General features: G+C 62.7%; 5 protein-coding genes across 5 annotated transcripts in view; 2 read left to right on the top strand and 3 right to left on the bottom strand.

The window, feature by feature from the left end:
- MNEG_5756 (hypothetical protein) overlaps nucleotides 1-602 on the top strand; it is a gene marked incomplete at both ends in the record, with an annotated part of 1238 nt that extends 636 nt beyond the window's left edge. The window contains 2 exons of the mRNA XM_014045774.1: nucleotides 27-120; nucleotides 459-602. Coding sequence (XP_013901228.1) covers nucleotides 27-120; nucleotides 459-602 — 238 coding nt within the window. The remainder of the gene's footprint in view (nucleotides 1-26; nucleotides 121-458) is intronic.
- Nucleotides 603-1138: 536 nt separating this feature from the next.
- On the bottom strand, nucleotides 1139-2101 carry MNEG_5755 (hypothetical protein; the record flags this gene model as incomplete). Its single annotated transcript, XM_014045773.1, has 2 exons — nucleotides 1139-1285; nucleotides 1997-2101. The coding sequence occupies 2 exons, from the start codon at nucleotides 2099-2101 to the stop codon at nucleotides 1139-1141; spliced, it is 252 nt and encodes an 83-aa protein (XP_013901227.1).
- Nucleotides 2102-3250: 1149 nt separating this feature from the next.
- Nucleotides 3251-6742, bottom strand: MNEG_5754 (hypothetical protein; the record flags this gene model as incomplete). The annotated part of the gene is made up of 11 exons (XM_014045772.1): nucleotides 3251-3364; nucleotides 3621-3816; nucleotides 4017-4103; nucleotides 4368-4552; nucleotides 4821-4901; nucleotides 5037-5184; nucleotides 5414-5588; nucleotides 5759-5863; nucleotides 6026-6109; nucleotides 6305-6363; nucleotides 6558-6742. 11 exons carry the CDS (start codon nucleotides 6740-6742, stop codon nucleotides 3251-3253), a joined length of 1419 nt encoding a protein of 472 aa, XP_013901226.1.
- Nucleotides 6743-7948: 1206 nt separating this feature from the next.
- On the bottom strand, nucleotides 7949-8745 carry MNEG_5753 (putative small nuclear ribonucleoprotein G; the record flags this gene model as incomplete). Its single annotated transcript, XM_014045771.1, has 3 exons — nucleotides 7949-8002; nucleotides 8286-8401; nucleotides 8691-8745. 3 exons carry the CDS (start codon nucleotides 8743-8745, stop codon nucleotides 7949-7951), a joined length of 225 nt encoding a protein of 74 aa, XP_013901225.1.
- Nucleotides 8746-10329: 1584 nt separating this feature from the next.
- MNEG_5752 (palmitoyl-protein thioesterase) lies at nucleotides 10330-13556 on the top strand (the record flags this gene model as incomplete). Its single annotated transcript, XM_014045770.1, has 10 exons — nucleotides 10330-10461; nucleotides 10754-10859; nucleotides 11076-11158; nucleotides 11564-11656; nucleotides 11872-11943; nucleotides 12151-12213; nucleotides 12425-12492; nucleotides 12746-12903; nucleotides 13091-13173; nucleotides 13410-13556. The coding sequence occupies 10 exons, from the start codon at nucleotides 10330-10332 to the stop codon at nucleotides 13554-13556; spliced, it is 1005 nt and encodes a 334-aa protein (XP_013901224.1).
- Nucleotides 13557-13771: the final 215 nt, after the last annotated feature.

Raw genomic sequence — 13771 nt, 5'->3', positions numbered from 1 at the left:
CCGACGCTGTAACCTCCCACCGGCAGGTACATCACCGACCCCCGCCACGCCGCCACCCTGGCGGGCGTCGCGGCGCGCGTCATCGATATATACACGCCCATCGTGCTCACAGATGCAGGGGTGGGTGGGCAGGCGCGCGACTTTGGTCTGCTCGTTGCAGCTTGAGGGGCATGCCTGGTGCCCCGGCGGCCGCGCCGCCCCAGGGACCCGCCGGTCGCAGCTCTTGCCTTGTAAGCGTGTGCAAGGCCCCGATTGCTCACCCGCATGCCTCGCCACCCAATGGCGCACCTGGCCCCCAATCCATGCACACTTGACTGGATCCCAACTCGTAATGCCTGCAACCCTCCTAAGCATGCGGCCTCGACCTTCCCTCCGCTGTAACTGTCGTAATCCTACTCGTGCTCCCGATCCTGATCCTGTAACCCTCCGCCCACACCCTCCCCCACCCATTTGATCAGGTGGATGCCGCGCTGGGCCTGCTGCGCGACGCGTTGGCTGCTGAGGTGGCGCTGCAGGCCGACCTGATGGCCATCCAGGGGGCCATAGAGCCCATTCTGGCCGCGGGACTCGCAGCGGCGCCCGCGGCCGCGGCGGCGCGGTAGCAGGCTCAACGCCCTCGAGCTCGCAGCTTCGGCGTGCGGGGGCTTGGCGCCGCCGGGACGCGGCCGCCCTGGTTTGGGTCGGCTGTGATTGCCTGTGTGTCATGGTGTGATGCACTTCGCGGGCGCGCCTCACTGTGGCCGCGTCGATGTGTTTGGGGCAGCGGCAGCAGCTCTGCTGGCGGCCGAACCACAACGCATGCATCACCCTGTGGCGCCGCAAGTGTCGCCCCGTGCTGCTGGGCATGTAAACAGACGCTATAACTGTTACAGGCTGTTTGTACCAGCCACCAGTCAGAAGTGTACAGCAACCGCAAGCTGAAACGACAAGGGTGGGGGGGCTTTGTTCTCGTCCCGCCGCGCGCTCCTGCCGCCGCTATGCAAATGCACCTTCCAGATTTCAATAAGCCTGGCGCCGTCGCCGCCGCCTGCCGCCGCCCGCCGCAGCTCGCCGCCGCAGCGGCCAGGCGTGGCCTGCCGAGCGCAGCGCTCCGGGGGCCCCCGCGCGCGCCGCAGCGCGGCGCAGCCGTCGAGCTGGCTTAGCCGCCCTTCATCTTGTTCTGCTGGTACCAGACGGCGAACAGCGGGATGCCGAGGCCCGTCACCCACATGCCAATGATCCAGGTGGCGACCTTGCGCTTGCGGCCGGGCCAGTTTTGGAAGTCCAGGTAGTTGGGGCCGTGCTCCTGGGGTTGCATGCAAGACGACGGGGGCAGGGGTGTTCGAAGGAGGGCGCCGAGGCTGGGCTCGCCGTGGCGTGCAGCAAGTGCATGATGCTGGCCTGAGCGAGCCGCATGGGGTCAGCTGACAAAGCGAGAGTCATGCGGCTGCGGATAGCGTCGCGGCAGCCAGGGTGCCACCAAGCGGGCCGCTCACATAGTCCTGGATGCGCCGTCAGTAGGTGTGCGGCCAGTTGAGAAAAAGATGCGGGCGCGAGAGGGTGGGCGGTCAGCGGTCTGCAGCAACCATGCTGCAACCAGTGGTACTGTCGCTTCACATCTATGAGCAACAGAGCTGGCTTCTGGTGGGGCACTGCCCAGCCTGCTGACCACGTCGCGCTGCCACACACTGTCGGCGCTGGCGTTGCAGCATCGCCGGTGAGCGAAAGTCGGCACACTCGATTGCGTTCATCGCATCACGGATTCCACGCACTGCTCAGACCGCTGCCAAGGGCACGGTTGCGACGCTGCTGCCGGAGCATCACGACTGATCTATAACTCAAGTAGAGCCTAGCGCTGAGCAAACTGGACTTGAAATCTTCGATCTGCCCACTACTACACAGAGCCACTCATGGTGCCAGCCAGCCAGTGGCGTGTCTCTTGCCCCGTATCACCGGCACAGCGGCCCAATGGCTGTGGCATCAAGCCTATGCGCGTCGAAACAACACCTAAACTCACATAATGGGACTTGGGCACGGAGCTAGTCCTGAAGCTCCGCGCGAGCTGGGGCGCAGCGTCCTTGCGCAGCAGCTCCCTCACGACGAGCCTGGCAGCTGCAGACATGGTTGCTTGTTGCCCGCGCGGGCGGCGAGGCAGCTGATACGCCCTAGATGCGCCGGGCTGATCTACCCGGCCTTGCACGATGCGACGGGGAGTGTGTCTGTCCTTATCTCAGTAATGTACCGCTATCCACACACATGGCTAGCACATCCTTACTGTACGGTAAACGGCGGCATTCAGGGCGCAGTGCGGCACATGCAAACTGGGAAGCTTCAATGGTTGCACATTGCCCATCGCCGCCCGCCCGGGCCTAGTGCCCCTTGTCTACCGTCATCTGGGCATCTGTGGTGCCCAGGGGCTGGATGTCCTGCCTAAGAGAAATCTTCTGGCCACCGCGTGAGACGGACGAGTCAGGCAAACTCCCAATTACACTATCAACCGAAACAAACCTGCAGGAGAGCATCGCGCAACACAGAAAAGCAGGAGGGGGCAGGGGACAGGGGACAGGCACACCCGTACCTGTGGCCGACCCTGGATGTTAGAGGCCCGATTTCCACGGCATGCAGGGTTGAAAGTCACATCACATTGCTTCGCCAAGCTGTGTTGTGCACGCAAGGACTAGTAATTGACGTGGTGCTGGCGGCCACTCGCCAAGAACAGAGCAGCCAGGCGCATTTGGCTGAACGCGCAGGCCAGTCAAGTGCCGGGCATGGCATGATGGCGCAGGGTCCTGGCAGTGCGTAAAATGAGTGATGGTCCGGGCGATGCACCGCCCCCCCCCAAAGGACCGCGACGTGAGTGATGATATACAGAAGGCGGTTGCGCCACCCTGCCCAAATGCGACGCTACATGACGGCTCTGGTGCTGCCTCTGCGACGGCGTCCAACGATCGGCATGGCAGCACACGTCGAATCGAGGGACGTGCGGGCAGACACTATGTTGGCCGCACATTCAGGCAGCTGCTTAGCAGGCGTTGTCAAAGGAGGACCGCATCGCCGTCCACAGCAGCCACCCAAGAAAGAAACCTGGGCTATCGGGTCGACGATGCATCAACAAAATAAGGGGTCTCGGCAGCTGCACACAAGCCTGGGCCGCCCTGCTACTGGCCGAGCACCGTTGCAACATACCGTCCCCGCGCCGCACAGGGCGCCGCCAGGCGCGTTTGTCATGTTATGGCGCGGCCTCCGGGTGCGCCGAGCGCGGGGCCGAGGCTCACATCGACGTGCGCCGCACCGACGACATCGCGAGCTGCGCCTTGCTGCAGAGCGGCAGCTTCAGGATCGCGTCTGCCGACGGCCGCTGCGCGGGGTCCTCATGCAACAAGGCCTGCGGTCGGGGTGGAGCGCAGCGGGTCACGAGGGGATGATACGCGCGAGGCCGGCGGCCACCGCGGTCGCCCTCAGGTGGGGGTGGCCACATGCCGCGGCGGCCGCGGCAACTGCGAATGTACTCGCCGCACATTGTGCGTACAGAAGCGCACCTGCCATCGGCCTGCCATGGCTTGCACCAGCACCGAGGGCAGCTCCAAGCCAAACACGGCCGTCGCCAAGCCCACGGAACTCGCATGCCCCCGCCCACCCACCTTGAGCATGTTGACAAACTGGGTGGTGAACGTGGGCAGCATCATGATCTTGCCCTGCCGCAGCCGCTGGTACGCGGGGCCTGCCTTTGGCAGCTCTGAGCCCAGCGCGAGCTCGTACAGCGTGGCGCCCAGGGCAAACACGTCCGCCTTGTCGAGCGCGTTGGTCTTGCCCTGCAGCAGGTCCCCAGAAAGGTAGCTGCGGGGTAGGGGCAAGAGGGGGCGGGGCCGGTGCGTGGGCGAGCGAGGCCGGCGCAGCAGTGTCATCACTTTTTGATGCAAACAATCAAAAGCAACAGCAAGAAAGAGCAAAGTAATGCGTGCCCGACTAGGCCGTCGTGATCATGGCTACCCAGATGCCCCGACCCGTCCCTCGTCCCTCGCGCCCCGCCGCCTCACCGCGCGTCCCCCTCGTCGACGCGCCAGTGGCCGTGCTTCAGCGTGGCCATACCAAAGTCCCCCAGCTTGTAGGTGCCGTTCACCCCACTGCCCAAATGGCGGAGCGACCACGGGCGCGGCGGGGGTTGAGCCACAGGAGACGACCCCAGGCACGCATTATGTAGCTGACAGCATCACGTTGTATTCCCCATGAGGCGACTTGCGCCCCTCCACCCCGGCTCGCTGCCCCAGCAGGCACAGCGCATGCGCAGAGAGGCCGACGGAGACGCTGAAATCTCTCCCCATCGGCCTGCCGCCCGCCCACCCCGCGGGCAGGGGCCGCGTGCGCAGGGGCGCCGGCGCCGTCCCCACCTGAATATGTTGTCTGGCTTCACGTCCAGGTGCGCGACGCCCTTGGCGTGGATGTGCGCCAGCGCGGAGGCCATCTGCTTCATGAGGAAGACCAGCTCCGGCTCCCTCCAGGGGTCCTTGGTGGTGGAGGCCATGCTGCCCAGGCTCTCTTGGCACATCTCCATCTGGATGTACATGTGGTCGCCCTGGGGCGAGTGTGTGTGTGTGGCATTTGTGTGTGTGTGTGTGTGTGTGTGTGTGCGCGCGCGCGCGCGAGGCATGTGTGTGCAAGGGGGGCATGCGTCCCCGTGCTTGCGCGAATGCAGGCATCTGGGCATTTGCAGTATACTTACAGCGCCGCGCCACATGGAGACAGCTACAACGAATGTGTGCCAGCCAGCTGGTGCTGCCATGCTGCGCCGACCCCGTCCCCCCGCCCTCCCTCCGGCGCACTCTGCTGTCTGTGCCCCACACCTGCATGTCCGGCTCCGCCCACGCGTCAAAGTACTGCACAATGTTGGGGTGAGCCCCCACGACAGCGTGCGCCTGCACTTCCTGCGGGTGGGAGGAGGAAGGGCAGGGCGGGCAGCCGAGGGTCAGCACGCTCCTCCAGGGGCCCGGGGCCCGGCTGGCGAGGTTCCCCGCTCGCCACGGGCGGGGGCAGCCGCGTCACAGTGGACATTCCCGCACCTGCAGCCAGCGGTTGCGCTCTGCGTCGGTGCAGAGCGGGCTGCGCGAGCGCTTGAGCGCGTAGTCGAGCCCGCTCAGCCGGTGGGTGGCGCGGTACACGCGGCTGAACGAGCCGCTGCCGATTTCCTTCACCACTTTGAACTTGATGCTGCGGTGGGCACACGATTGTAGGGCCACAGGGTTGAGCATGCACAGCATGAGGCGGTGGGATGCAGCAATTGCTGACCACTGAGTGGAATGCTAAATACTGCTAAAAGGGAGGCAGCAGTGACATCGGCTGGCCGGATTTGAGCATGGAGCAGCAGTTTGCCACGTTGCACAGGCGAGCCGCGGTGGTCCGCCGGCAGTGGGACCCCTCCGGCCCAATTCCCGCTCACTGGAGGCTGGTCAGCAGCGGCAGCGGCTTGGGCATGCTGCTGTCAATGCAGTGCTGCTGGTCCTTGTCGCCGCCGGTGACAAAGGGGTTTTTGAAGGTCGCAGGCGAGTGGGGACGTGCGAACCGCGACTTGTTTCGCGGCGGCACCGCGACGGGGGGGAGTGAGAATGTACAGCCTGCACGCGTTGGGCGCAAGAGGTGGGCGCAGATCAGCGTCTTGGCGCAGACCAAAGCCTTTCCTCGATGAAACAACATGTTGCCTGCTGCCTAGCACATATTGTACCCTGGGCTTGAGCGCCACTGCAGTCCCCTCCGCTTCAACCTATCGCCCGCAGCGGCTGCACACCTGACTGTGTCTGCTTGCTGCTGGTGCTGGGCCCGTCGCCCTGGCTCCTGCCGCTGGACTGACTCTGGCTGGGCTGGCTCGTAGCCTCGGACCCCTCCTCAAGCCCTGCAATGGTGCGGGGTGAGAGAGTTTGCAGGTCAGGGCCGCAGGAGGGGCGTGCGCCGATGCATGTGCCAACTTCGCCCTGTAAGCCTGTATCGGCGGCATGTGAGGAATTTTTCCCTTCAGGAAACCCTCACGGCAAGTTGATGGGGGGGGCTGACACACCTGCAGCGTGCCGCGGCCGCTTGATGTGCCGCACGGGCGACTTGGCCGGCGACTTGCTCTCCTGGTCCTCCCCGTTCTGGCACGCTGCAGTGGGGCAGAAGCGCGGTGCACGCGTGTCAGCGCTGGTGCTACGCATGGCCCTGCTACACCTGACCTGCTGCTTGTTTTGATGCCTTATGCAACCTTAGTGTAGTATAGTAAACTCTGCACATGGCAGGGCAGCTTTGAATCCCTGCCAGGTGCAGCTCTTGAAGCTAAGTGCTGGCACAAGCCTCACACCTCCAATATCGTAATCCACGTGAAACTGCTGGTCCACCGGGGTGGCGTAGTCAGGCGTGCTGCAGGGCGTGCAAGGATGCCGCAGCGCATGTTGGGGCGGTGGCGCAGTGCAGGTGATGTGACTGTTGCGAGGCGAGGTGCCCAAGCCTGTGTCTATCACATGTACAGGCAACTGATTTCTGCAAGGATGTCCTGCATCCCCTGCTTGTCTGACCCAATGTGATATGTATCACATTTGTTTCTTGCCGCTCACCAAGCCATCTCGCTCTGGCTGGGATACCGTGTCGTGTCGATGGTCAGCCGCTCCCGCAGCTGCTGGCTCGTCTGCCGCGCCGGCGGGCCTTGCTGGCTGAGGCTGCCGTGATGGTGAGCCTGGCTGTGGCTATTGCTGTGTTGCTGCTGCTGGTGCTGCTGCTGCTGCATGCCGTCCTGGCTCATCGGCGCCGCCAAACCCTGCTGCGAACTGGAGTTCTCGCTGTTGATGCGCACGTCGCGCAGTTTGTCTGACAGCAAGTTGCATGCCACCGATGTGCGCCTGAACATCAGCTGTCCCCTCTGCGAGCCATCCTGGCTCGCCTCCAAGTTCATGGAAGCCAGGGGACCCAGCCTGGCAAGCTGTCGGCACGAGCGCGTTGAAATTGCTTTTCTCCCACGCCTGCGACCGTCAAATAGGCCGCAGGCAGCAGGAGCGCGAGCCCTCCCGGCGCGTGAGTCCAGTGGCTGGCACGCTCCGCCTATCAAAAGAGGCCAGCAACAAGCGTGCTATAAGCAGTCCCAGCAAAGCCTTGGAGCTGGAGTGAGGCGACCTGCTGCGCCTGCTGTCGTCAGGTTGGTTTGCTTTCTCTCAGGCTGGCTTCAGCGATGGGGGCGCTGAGATGAAGGCGAGGCTGTATCATACGGTAGTACGGTAGTATGTAAACAAAGACGATGTAGCGCGTCGCAACAACTCTGCGCGTTGTGTCTTGTTACAAATTCAAAGATGATCTGGCATGCCGGACACTGGAGCACATGGTTGCGGCGTCAGGTTGCGGCAAAAACGTGATAGTTTCGTTGGAAGGGCTGCCTCAGCAAGGGCGAGCGGAGCGCTGGTGTGGCGTGCGACAGTCTGGTCGTTGTTGATTTGATGCACTGCCAACATCAAAGGCGCGTTGCAACAGGAGCTCGAGGACATACAGGCTTGTGGACACGCTCTCAATGCGGGCAGGCAAGCACCCAGCTCCGTCTGGGCGGGGGCAGCGAGTGAACGAGGCGGCTGAGGTCAGGCGGGCTTGCACAATACATTGCTACACCATCCACACGGGGCTTGCAACCCGTGATACAAGACTCTGCTTGCCCTGAGCACGCTCATTGCACCTGCATCCTGTGCCATGCACAATTTGCCGTGACGTCCGTTACATGTCAGCAAACATAACGATAGTGACTCTGCCGAAAACACAGTCAGGTTTACATTGGCGGAGCGCAAACGTGATTGCATGCACCTGCACAAGCACTACCAAACTGCCCTGCATCCGCAAGGGAGAGGGAGGGGTCACGCTAGTTGATCATGGCAACAGCTAAAACTGCCTCTCGGACATAGCAGCACTTCAAGACGGTTCTTGAACATGTGGAGATTCGAGGATTCAGGCATCGCGGATTGCCGAGCACTCAAAAAATGGGCTCCATGGCTTCCAAAGTGATGATGCTGTTTCCGCGGATGACCTGGTGCAGTTTGGTGATAGGTTGTGCGTGTGAGGGGGTTGATGTTGTGACTGAGTGCAGGACTTGGGCTGTGGGTCCTCAGCACGCAGTGGTTATCCTGCAAGGACCTGCTGCACGCAACTCACGTACAGTAAAGCAACATGCCTGCGCCCTGTCCTGCGCCTGCAGCAAGCGCCAACGCATGTCAGGTCAGCGTGCCCTCCGGCCCCTATCCATCGTAAGCCTGCTGGGTCCGGGGAAACATGTCTTGGCACCAAGGCATCGGGCGCTCCGTGCTACGCACCACCATGCCAATGTCCTGCTTGGCTTTCATGTCCACGGTGTTGTCCAGCACGATGTTCATGAAGGGGTCGAACCCGCGCAGCGTGCCCGTGACGTGGCGGTTGGCGTTGAGCTTGACTGCAATTAGGTGGTGGTGATGCAAGGGCCGTGGGGCGGTGGCGCAGGGGGGGAGTTGCCATGTCCCAGTGTAGGGGCACGCCTACGCCGCTGCGCTGCACCCTCGGTATCCGTCGTGGTACAAAAGCAACTGAAGCGCGTGGTTCCGCACCCCCGGGATGCTGCTCAATATGCATGAGCTCACGGCAAGGCACAGGCACCCTCAGACTGCTTGAGAGAGCACAAACACCGTGCCCAGCTGATGCCATGCACCAACACGACGCGGCGCCGACCCGATTGCAGCACTCACTGCTGAGCTTCTTGTCCATAAACTTGCGCAGCTCCGGGGGCTGCACCTTCGGCATGGTTGCTGCTGCTGGCCTTCACGCCTACGGCCTTGCGGACGGGAGCAGCGGCCAAGAACTGCAGCCTCCAAGATCTGGTGCCCTCTCTCTAGGTGTGCTCCGGCCTTAAATCTAATGAGTCAAGGTGGATGCTGTTTCCACGCCTCGCAGATGCCCAGATCACAAGTGTCAATGCTACTGGCGGCCCGCTATGTGCTGAGATCCAGTGAGGTTGTGTGAGACTTCGGACTGCCGTGGCCGCTCGTTGGAGGGAACACGAGTGCTGAGCACAGCTCAGGAGTGCGTGTGCAGCTGCTGCGGTCACCCGTGGCGCGTTACCCGACACCACTTGATTGTTCCAGGGCCTACGTGAACTAGGGAGCGACACTTTCGCATCGGTGGCGGCGGGTTGTGGCATTTGGGCACACTCTACTCAACCAGCCCTGTGAAGCACTCAGCTTTAGCAGTGGCATGCTTTTCACATGTGAGCAGGCAGGTGAAGGTTGCAGTGATTCTTGGTCTGGAGCACAAAGTGTGAAAGGGAGGGGAAAGAAATCATATATGGAGTAAAATAAATAGAAGTATACCTCAACTACCTTGGAGTCGTAGTCGGCCGTCACCGTCTCACCGGGGATCAAAGGAGCAAGTGTGCGGCAGGCAGCGGAATGCACAAAGCGAGTGGGGTATCCCTGCCCGTACCCGTTCCACCGGAGCTCATAACACAAAATCACCTGAACGTGGCGGCGAGTCGATCAGAGCGGCAGAAGGGGCTTGAGCTCGTGTTACAGAAAAAAGCGGCAAAGGGCGAGGGTGCACAGTGCGTGCTTGTGCGTGTGCAAGGGAGCTAACATGACAAGACGATGTCAGCAGATGCGCCGACAACCCCTTGAAAGCCCTGCATGTCAAGCGATGCTGCAATATTACTGCATTCTACAGTTCAGGGCACTGCGACCCGTCGAGCTTGGCGGGAAGTGCAAAATCGTCAGGCTGGTGTGACCTCCCAACTGTCTTGCGGTCTTGCACAGCTGTCCTGCTGCGCCAGGAAGGAAGGGAAGTGATGAATAGGGTCTAAGTCTGTGCGCAGCAGGTATGTGCTGCTTTGAATGATCGAATGCAACTAATCCAGTGCAAGCGGCATTGGAGCCGTCTGTTCAAAGCTGATTGGCACGCGCCCTACTGCATCTGCATCAACAAGCATGCTATATGAAAGTGGCCACATGGCCTGATGAGTTCTGCCCAGATTACGCCAGACTGGCAGGGTGCCTTCGATTCTGAGTCACTGAACCACTGGCAGACATACCGCTCGTTGCAGGCCACGGCGGCAGTTCGCGCGGGCCGGCTGCGCCCAGACATTCCACAATAAAGTTTTGCTGTGTTCTCAGCAAGTGCCTTGCACCACTGGTTCCTGGACGACCCTCGTCCAGCTCGTTCCAAGGCGGCTTCCAGCCGCCTCATGTCGGAACAGTCATCGTTAGAGCCTTGGTTGGCAGGGCGCCCTCTTGCAGCCACGCACCGTCCAGCACGTGGTGCACGATCTGAATGCACTGGTGTCGAAAATCTTTCTTTTCACGATCTTGGTTCATATCTTCGCCGATCTTGTGCATCATGCGGGGGGCTTCACACACGGTCCTCGCCCTTCTGGTGGCGATACTTGCCATCAGCAACCTACCATATGGCATATGTGCACGGGCACAGCCCGAGTCCGTGGTGCTGCAGGCGCTGCGCGGGAATGTCAAGGTGCTGCGCGCCATGTGCTTGCTGTGCTGGCCGCTGACAGCTGTGCACAACTGGCGGTGGCCTCCCGTGCAGCACCCAAGTTGGCTGCATAGCAGCCTGCCTGCCCGCTCAAGCTCGCTCTCGGCACGAATCAGGGGCAGCCGGGGACCGCAGCAACATGCGCTGCCGAGCTGCAACGACTAGCGGCTGTCAGGGCACCCTCTTCTGCCGCACGCCACGCTGCCGGCAAGCGCTGATGTGATCACCAGCGTCCCTCCTCTGCGGCTCTCGTGTGCCGTGCTCCGACCCGCAGGACGGCGCCAAGGCTCTGCCCGTCGTGCTGTGGCACGGCATGGGCGACAGCTGCTGCGCCGCGGGCGGCATGGGCGCAGTCAAGCAGCTGATCGAGGACGAGCTGGGTGGGTGCCGCGGCGGCCGGTGGGGATGCCACACGGCTACCCACACTTCACCTGCGGACAGGCCTCTCGCATGCGAGCGCGCCCGGCCATCCGCGCCGGCGCGGCGGGGAGGCAGCCGCGCCGGGACGGGGCCTTTTTATCTGGCATTGCAACCTTGGCCGTGGCGGGCGGTCCGTGCCCCTACCCACCCTCCGCCACCCCCGGACACCGTCTCAGGTGTGTTTGTGCACTCCATTGCCACCGGTGAGGGCGAATATCATGACATCTGGAGCTCTTTCATGGGCAACGTCAACGCCCAGGTGCGCTGAACCGGCTGAAACTGGACAAATTGGCATGTATTGGCACGGAAACGCTCCTAGGGGGCGCAGGGGTGGGGGGAGAGGCTCAGGGGCTTGGTGAGGCGGCCGACCCCTCTCTCCCTGCATCGTCCTGCATCTGCCGCCTGCGGCTCTGGTATTTAAGCCGCAGGCCTCTCAATCCGCACCCCGCTCGCGCCAGCCCCACGCAGTGCCCCCGCTCCAAGCTCCTGCGCACTCTCCACACCTGCCCTCCAACATCGCACAATGCCAGCGATTGCAAATGACATCTGCTCCTTCCCGCCATCCCCCCTCAAACACACACACATGCACACACACACACATACACACACACACACTACAAAAACGCACACGCGCACGCACACGCACTCGCCCATGCCCGTGCAGGTCGAGATCGTGTGCGGCCAGCTGAGCAAGATGCCCGAGCTCAAGCACGGCTTCAACGCCATCGGCTTCAGCCAGGGCGGCCAGTTCCTGAGGGTGAGCGCCGGCTGCAGCGCCCGCACCCCAGCACAGCATTTTCTCATTTCGCTTTGTCGCGCGCGAGGGCCTCGTCTGCCCGCCCTGCTCTCCTTTGTTACAAGCCTGTGGACCCGTCGCCGATCCTTCCATCTTGAGCCCTGCCGCTTGTCTGCTGCGCTGCCTCGCTAGTGTAGATCGAGTCGGCCCCTCATCCCCATGCCCCCCCTCCTCAGGCCGTCGTGGAGCGCTGCGCCCACACGCTGCCGCCGATCCGCACGCTCGTCACAGTGGGCGGGCAGCACCAGGTGCGGGCGCGACGCAGGGGGTTGGGGGGTGCGGGTGCGACTGCGGGCCCCGGCGCCAGGGCCTCGATCCTTGAAGGCTGCACCCTGAGCACGGCTGCACCCTGATGACAAAGAGCTCTTTGCCGCGCCGCTGCCGCGGATTTGGCCGCATCGTGTTTGCGAAAAAAGGCGGTGACGAAAGGCCCCGCTCTCCTCCCTGCACGTCAGGGCGTGATGAATACGCCCGGCTGCACCCAGGACGCCGACGGCTGGTCGGCCAAGGCCTGCGCGGTGAGATCGCCTGCGAGACGCGAGCCTCGCCGCCTTGGGCCCGGCCGCTGCCGCCGCGGCGCCCTGCCGCTGCAGTTCGCAGCTGCCTGCGTGCCTCCCTCCCCAGCAAATGGCGCGCATGCGCTGGGTACGTGCATCGCTATCCGCGACGCCGGCTGTTGCCGCCAAAACACGACTTTTGCGGTTGGCTCGCCTGGTCACCGCCCTGCAGATCATGCAGACGCTGCTGGCGCGCGGCGCGTACGCCCCCTGGGTCCGGGAGAACGTCGTGCAGGCGCAGTGAGCGGCCCAGGGCGTGCGCCGCGAATGCTTGCTTTGCGTGCCTGTGCCCGACACGCTTCGCCTTGTTCCTTGCCGTTCTGCACGGGCCCTTGTTGCCAGCATTCAGTCTCCAATCAATTCTCATCTGACATAAGGGCACCCGCTGACGGCACTCGCCACTCTCCCCGCAAGAAAGGGACGGCTCCAGCCCTCCGCTTTTGTGCTTCAATCCACCCCCTCAACCTCTGATCTGGTAACCTCCTGTCGGCAGATACTTCAAGGACCCCAGTGCGCTGCTGTCATATGTGGCCAACAACATATTCCTGGCCGACATCAACAACGAGCGCGCCGAGAAGAACCCGCAGTACGCGGACAATCTGGCGTCACTGGACAGGCTGGTGCTGTACCGCTTTGACGACGACACCACTGGTGAGTTGACGCGACCCTGTGGCAGGGTGATGCATGCGGAATGTATTGGTGGTAGGATCGGCCACTTTTCGTGTTCCCACTTCGAAATGGGCATGGGCCTGTGGATGGGGGCAGCTGTGTGTCGCGAGTCAGAAACCAGGTCAATATGTGTCTACTGCGCCCCACCCTCCTCCTTGCTTCGTGCCAGTCGTGCCCCGTGATAGTGCTTGGTTCAGCTTCTTTGATGGCAAGGACACGGTCGCCATTCAGGACCAGCCCATCTACAAAGAGGTGGGCGTGCACCGCACGCTGGGCATGCATGGGGCACGGGCTTTCTCAAGTCCGCACACAGAAGCGTGTGTGTGCGAGAAGGTGTGTGTGTGTGTGTTTTGTGAGGGGGCGTGCGTGAGTGTGCGCATCAAGTGCACCCTTGCCTCCCAGCTTCAACGCCACCGCGCAGCGCTGGCGGCTCACTCCTTTGCCCTCCTCAAGGCCGTTCCCGCGGCTCTCCCGTCCACAACCCACAGGACTGGATTGGCCTCAAGCGGCTGGATGAGAAGGGCGGGCTCATCATGGAGTCCGCCCCCGGCGAGCACATGCAGTTCACCCTGTCCTGGTTCCGCCGCGAGATCGTCCAGAGGTGGCTGTCGGCACCCGGTGACGACCAGGAGTGACACTTCGTGCATGGGCAATACGGCGACAGGCGCTGGCCTGGCGCGGTGCGGCACGCACAAGGAGGAAAGGCTTGAGCGGGGAGGTTTGTTCATACGTTAACATGCGTGCAAAACAATTGCAATTGCACTGATGCTTTGTATATGGGCGCGGCAACGCCGCTGCTTGCTTGGCATGGCATCGGCGGGCTTCCCGTCGCATGTTACGCCAGAAAAAG

Source organism: Monoraphidium neglectum, assembly GCF_000611645.1.
Source record: "Monoraphidium neglectum strain SAG 48.87 unplaced genomic scaffold scaffold00878, whole genome shotgun sequence".
Lineage (NCBI taxonomy): Eukaryota > Viridiplantae > Chlorophyta > Chlorophyceae > Sphaeropleales > Selenastraceae > Monoraphidium > Monoraphidium neglectum.
Note: the sequence above shows the minus strand (reverse complement) of the source record. Positions and strands in the feature narration are given on the sequence as shown.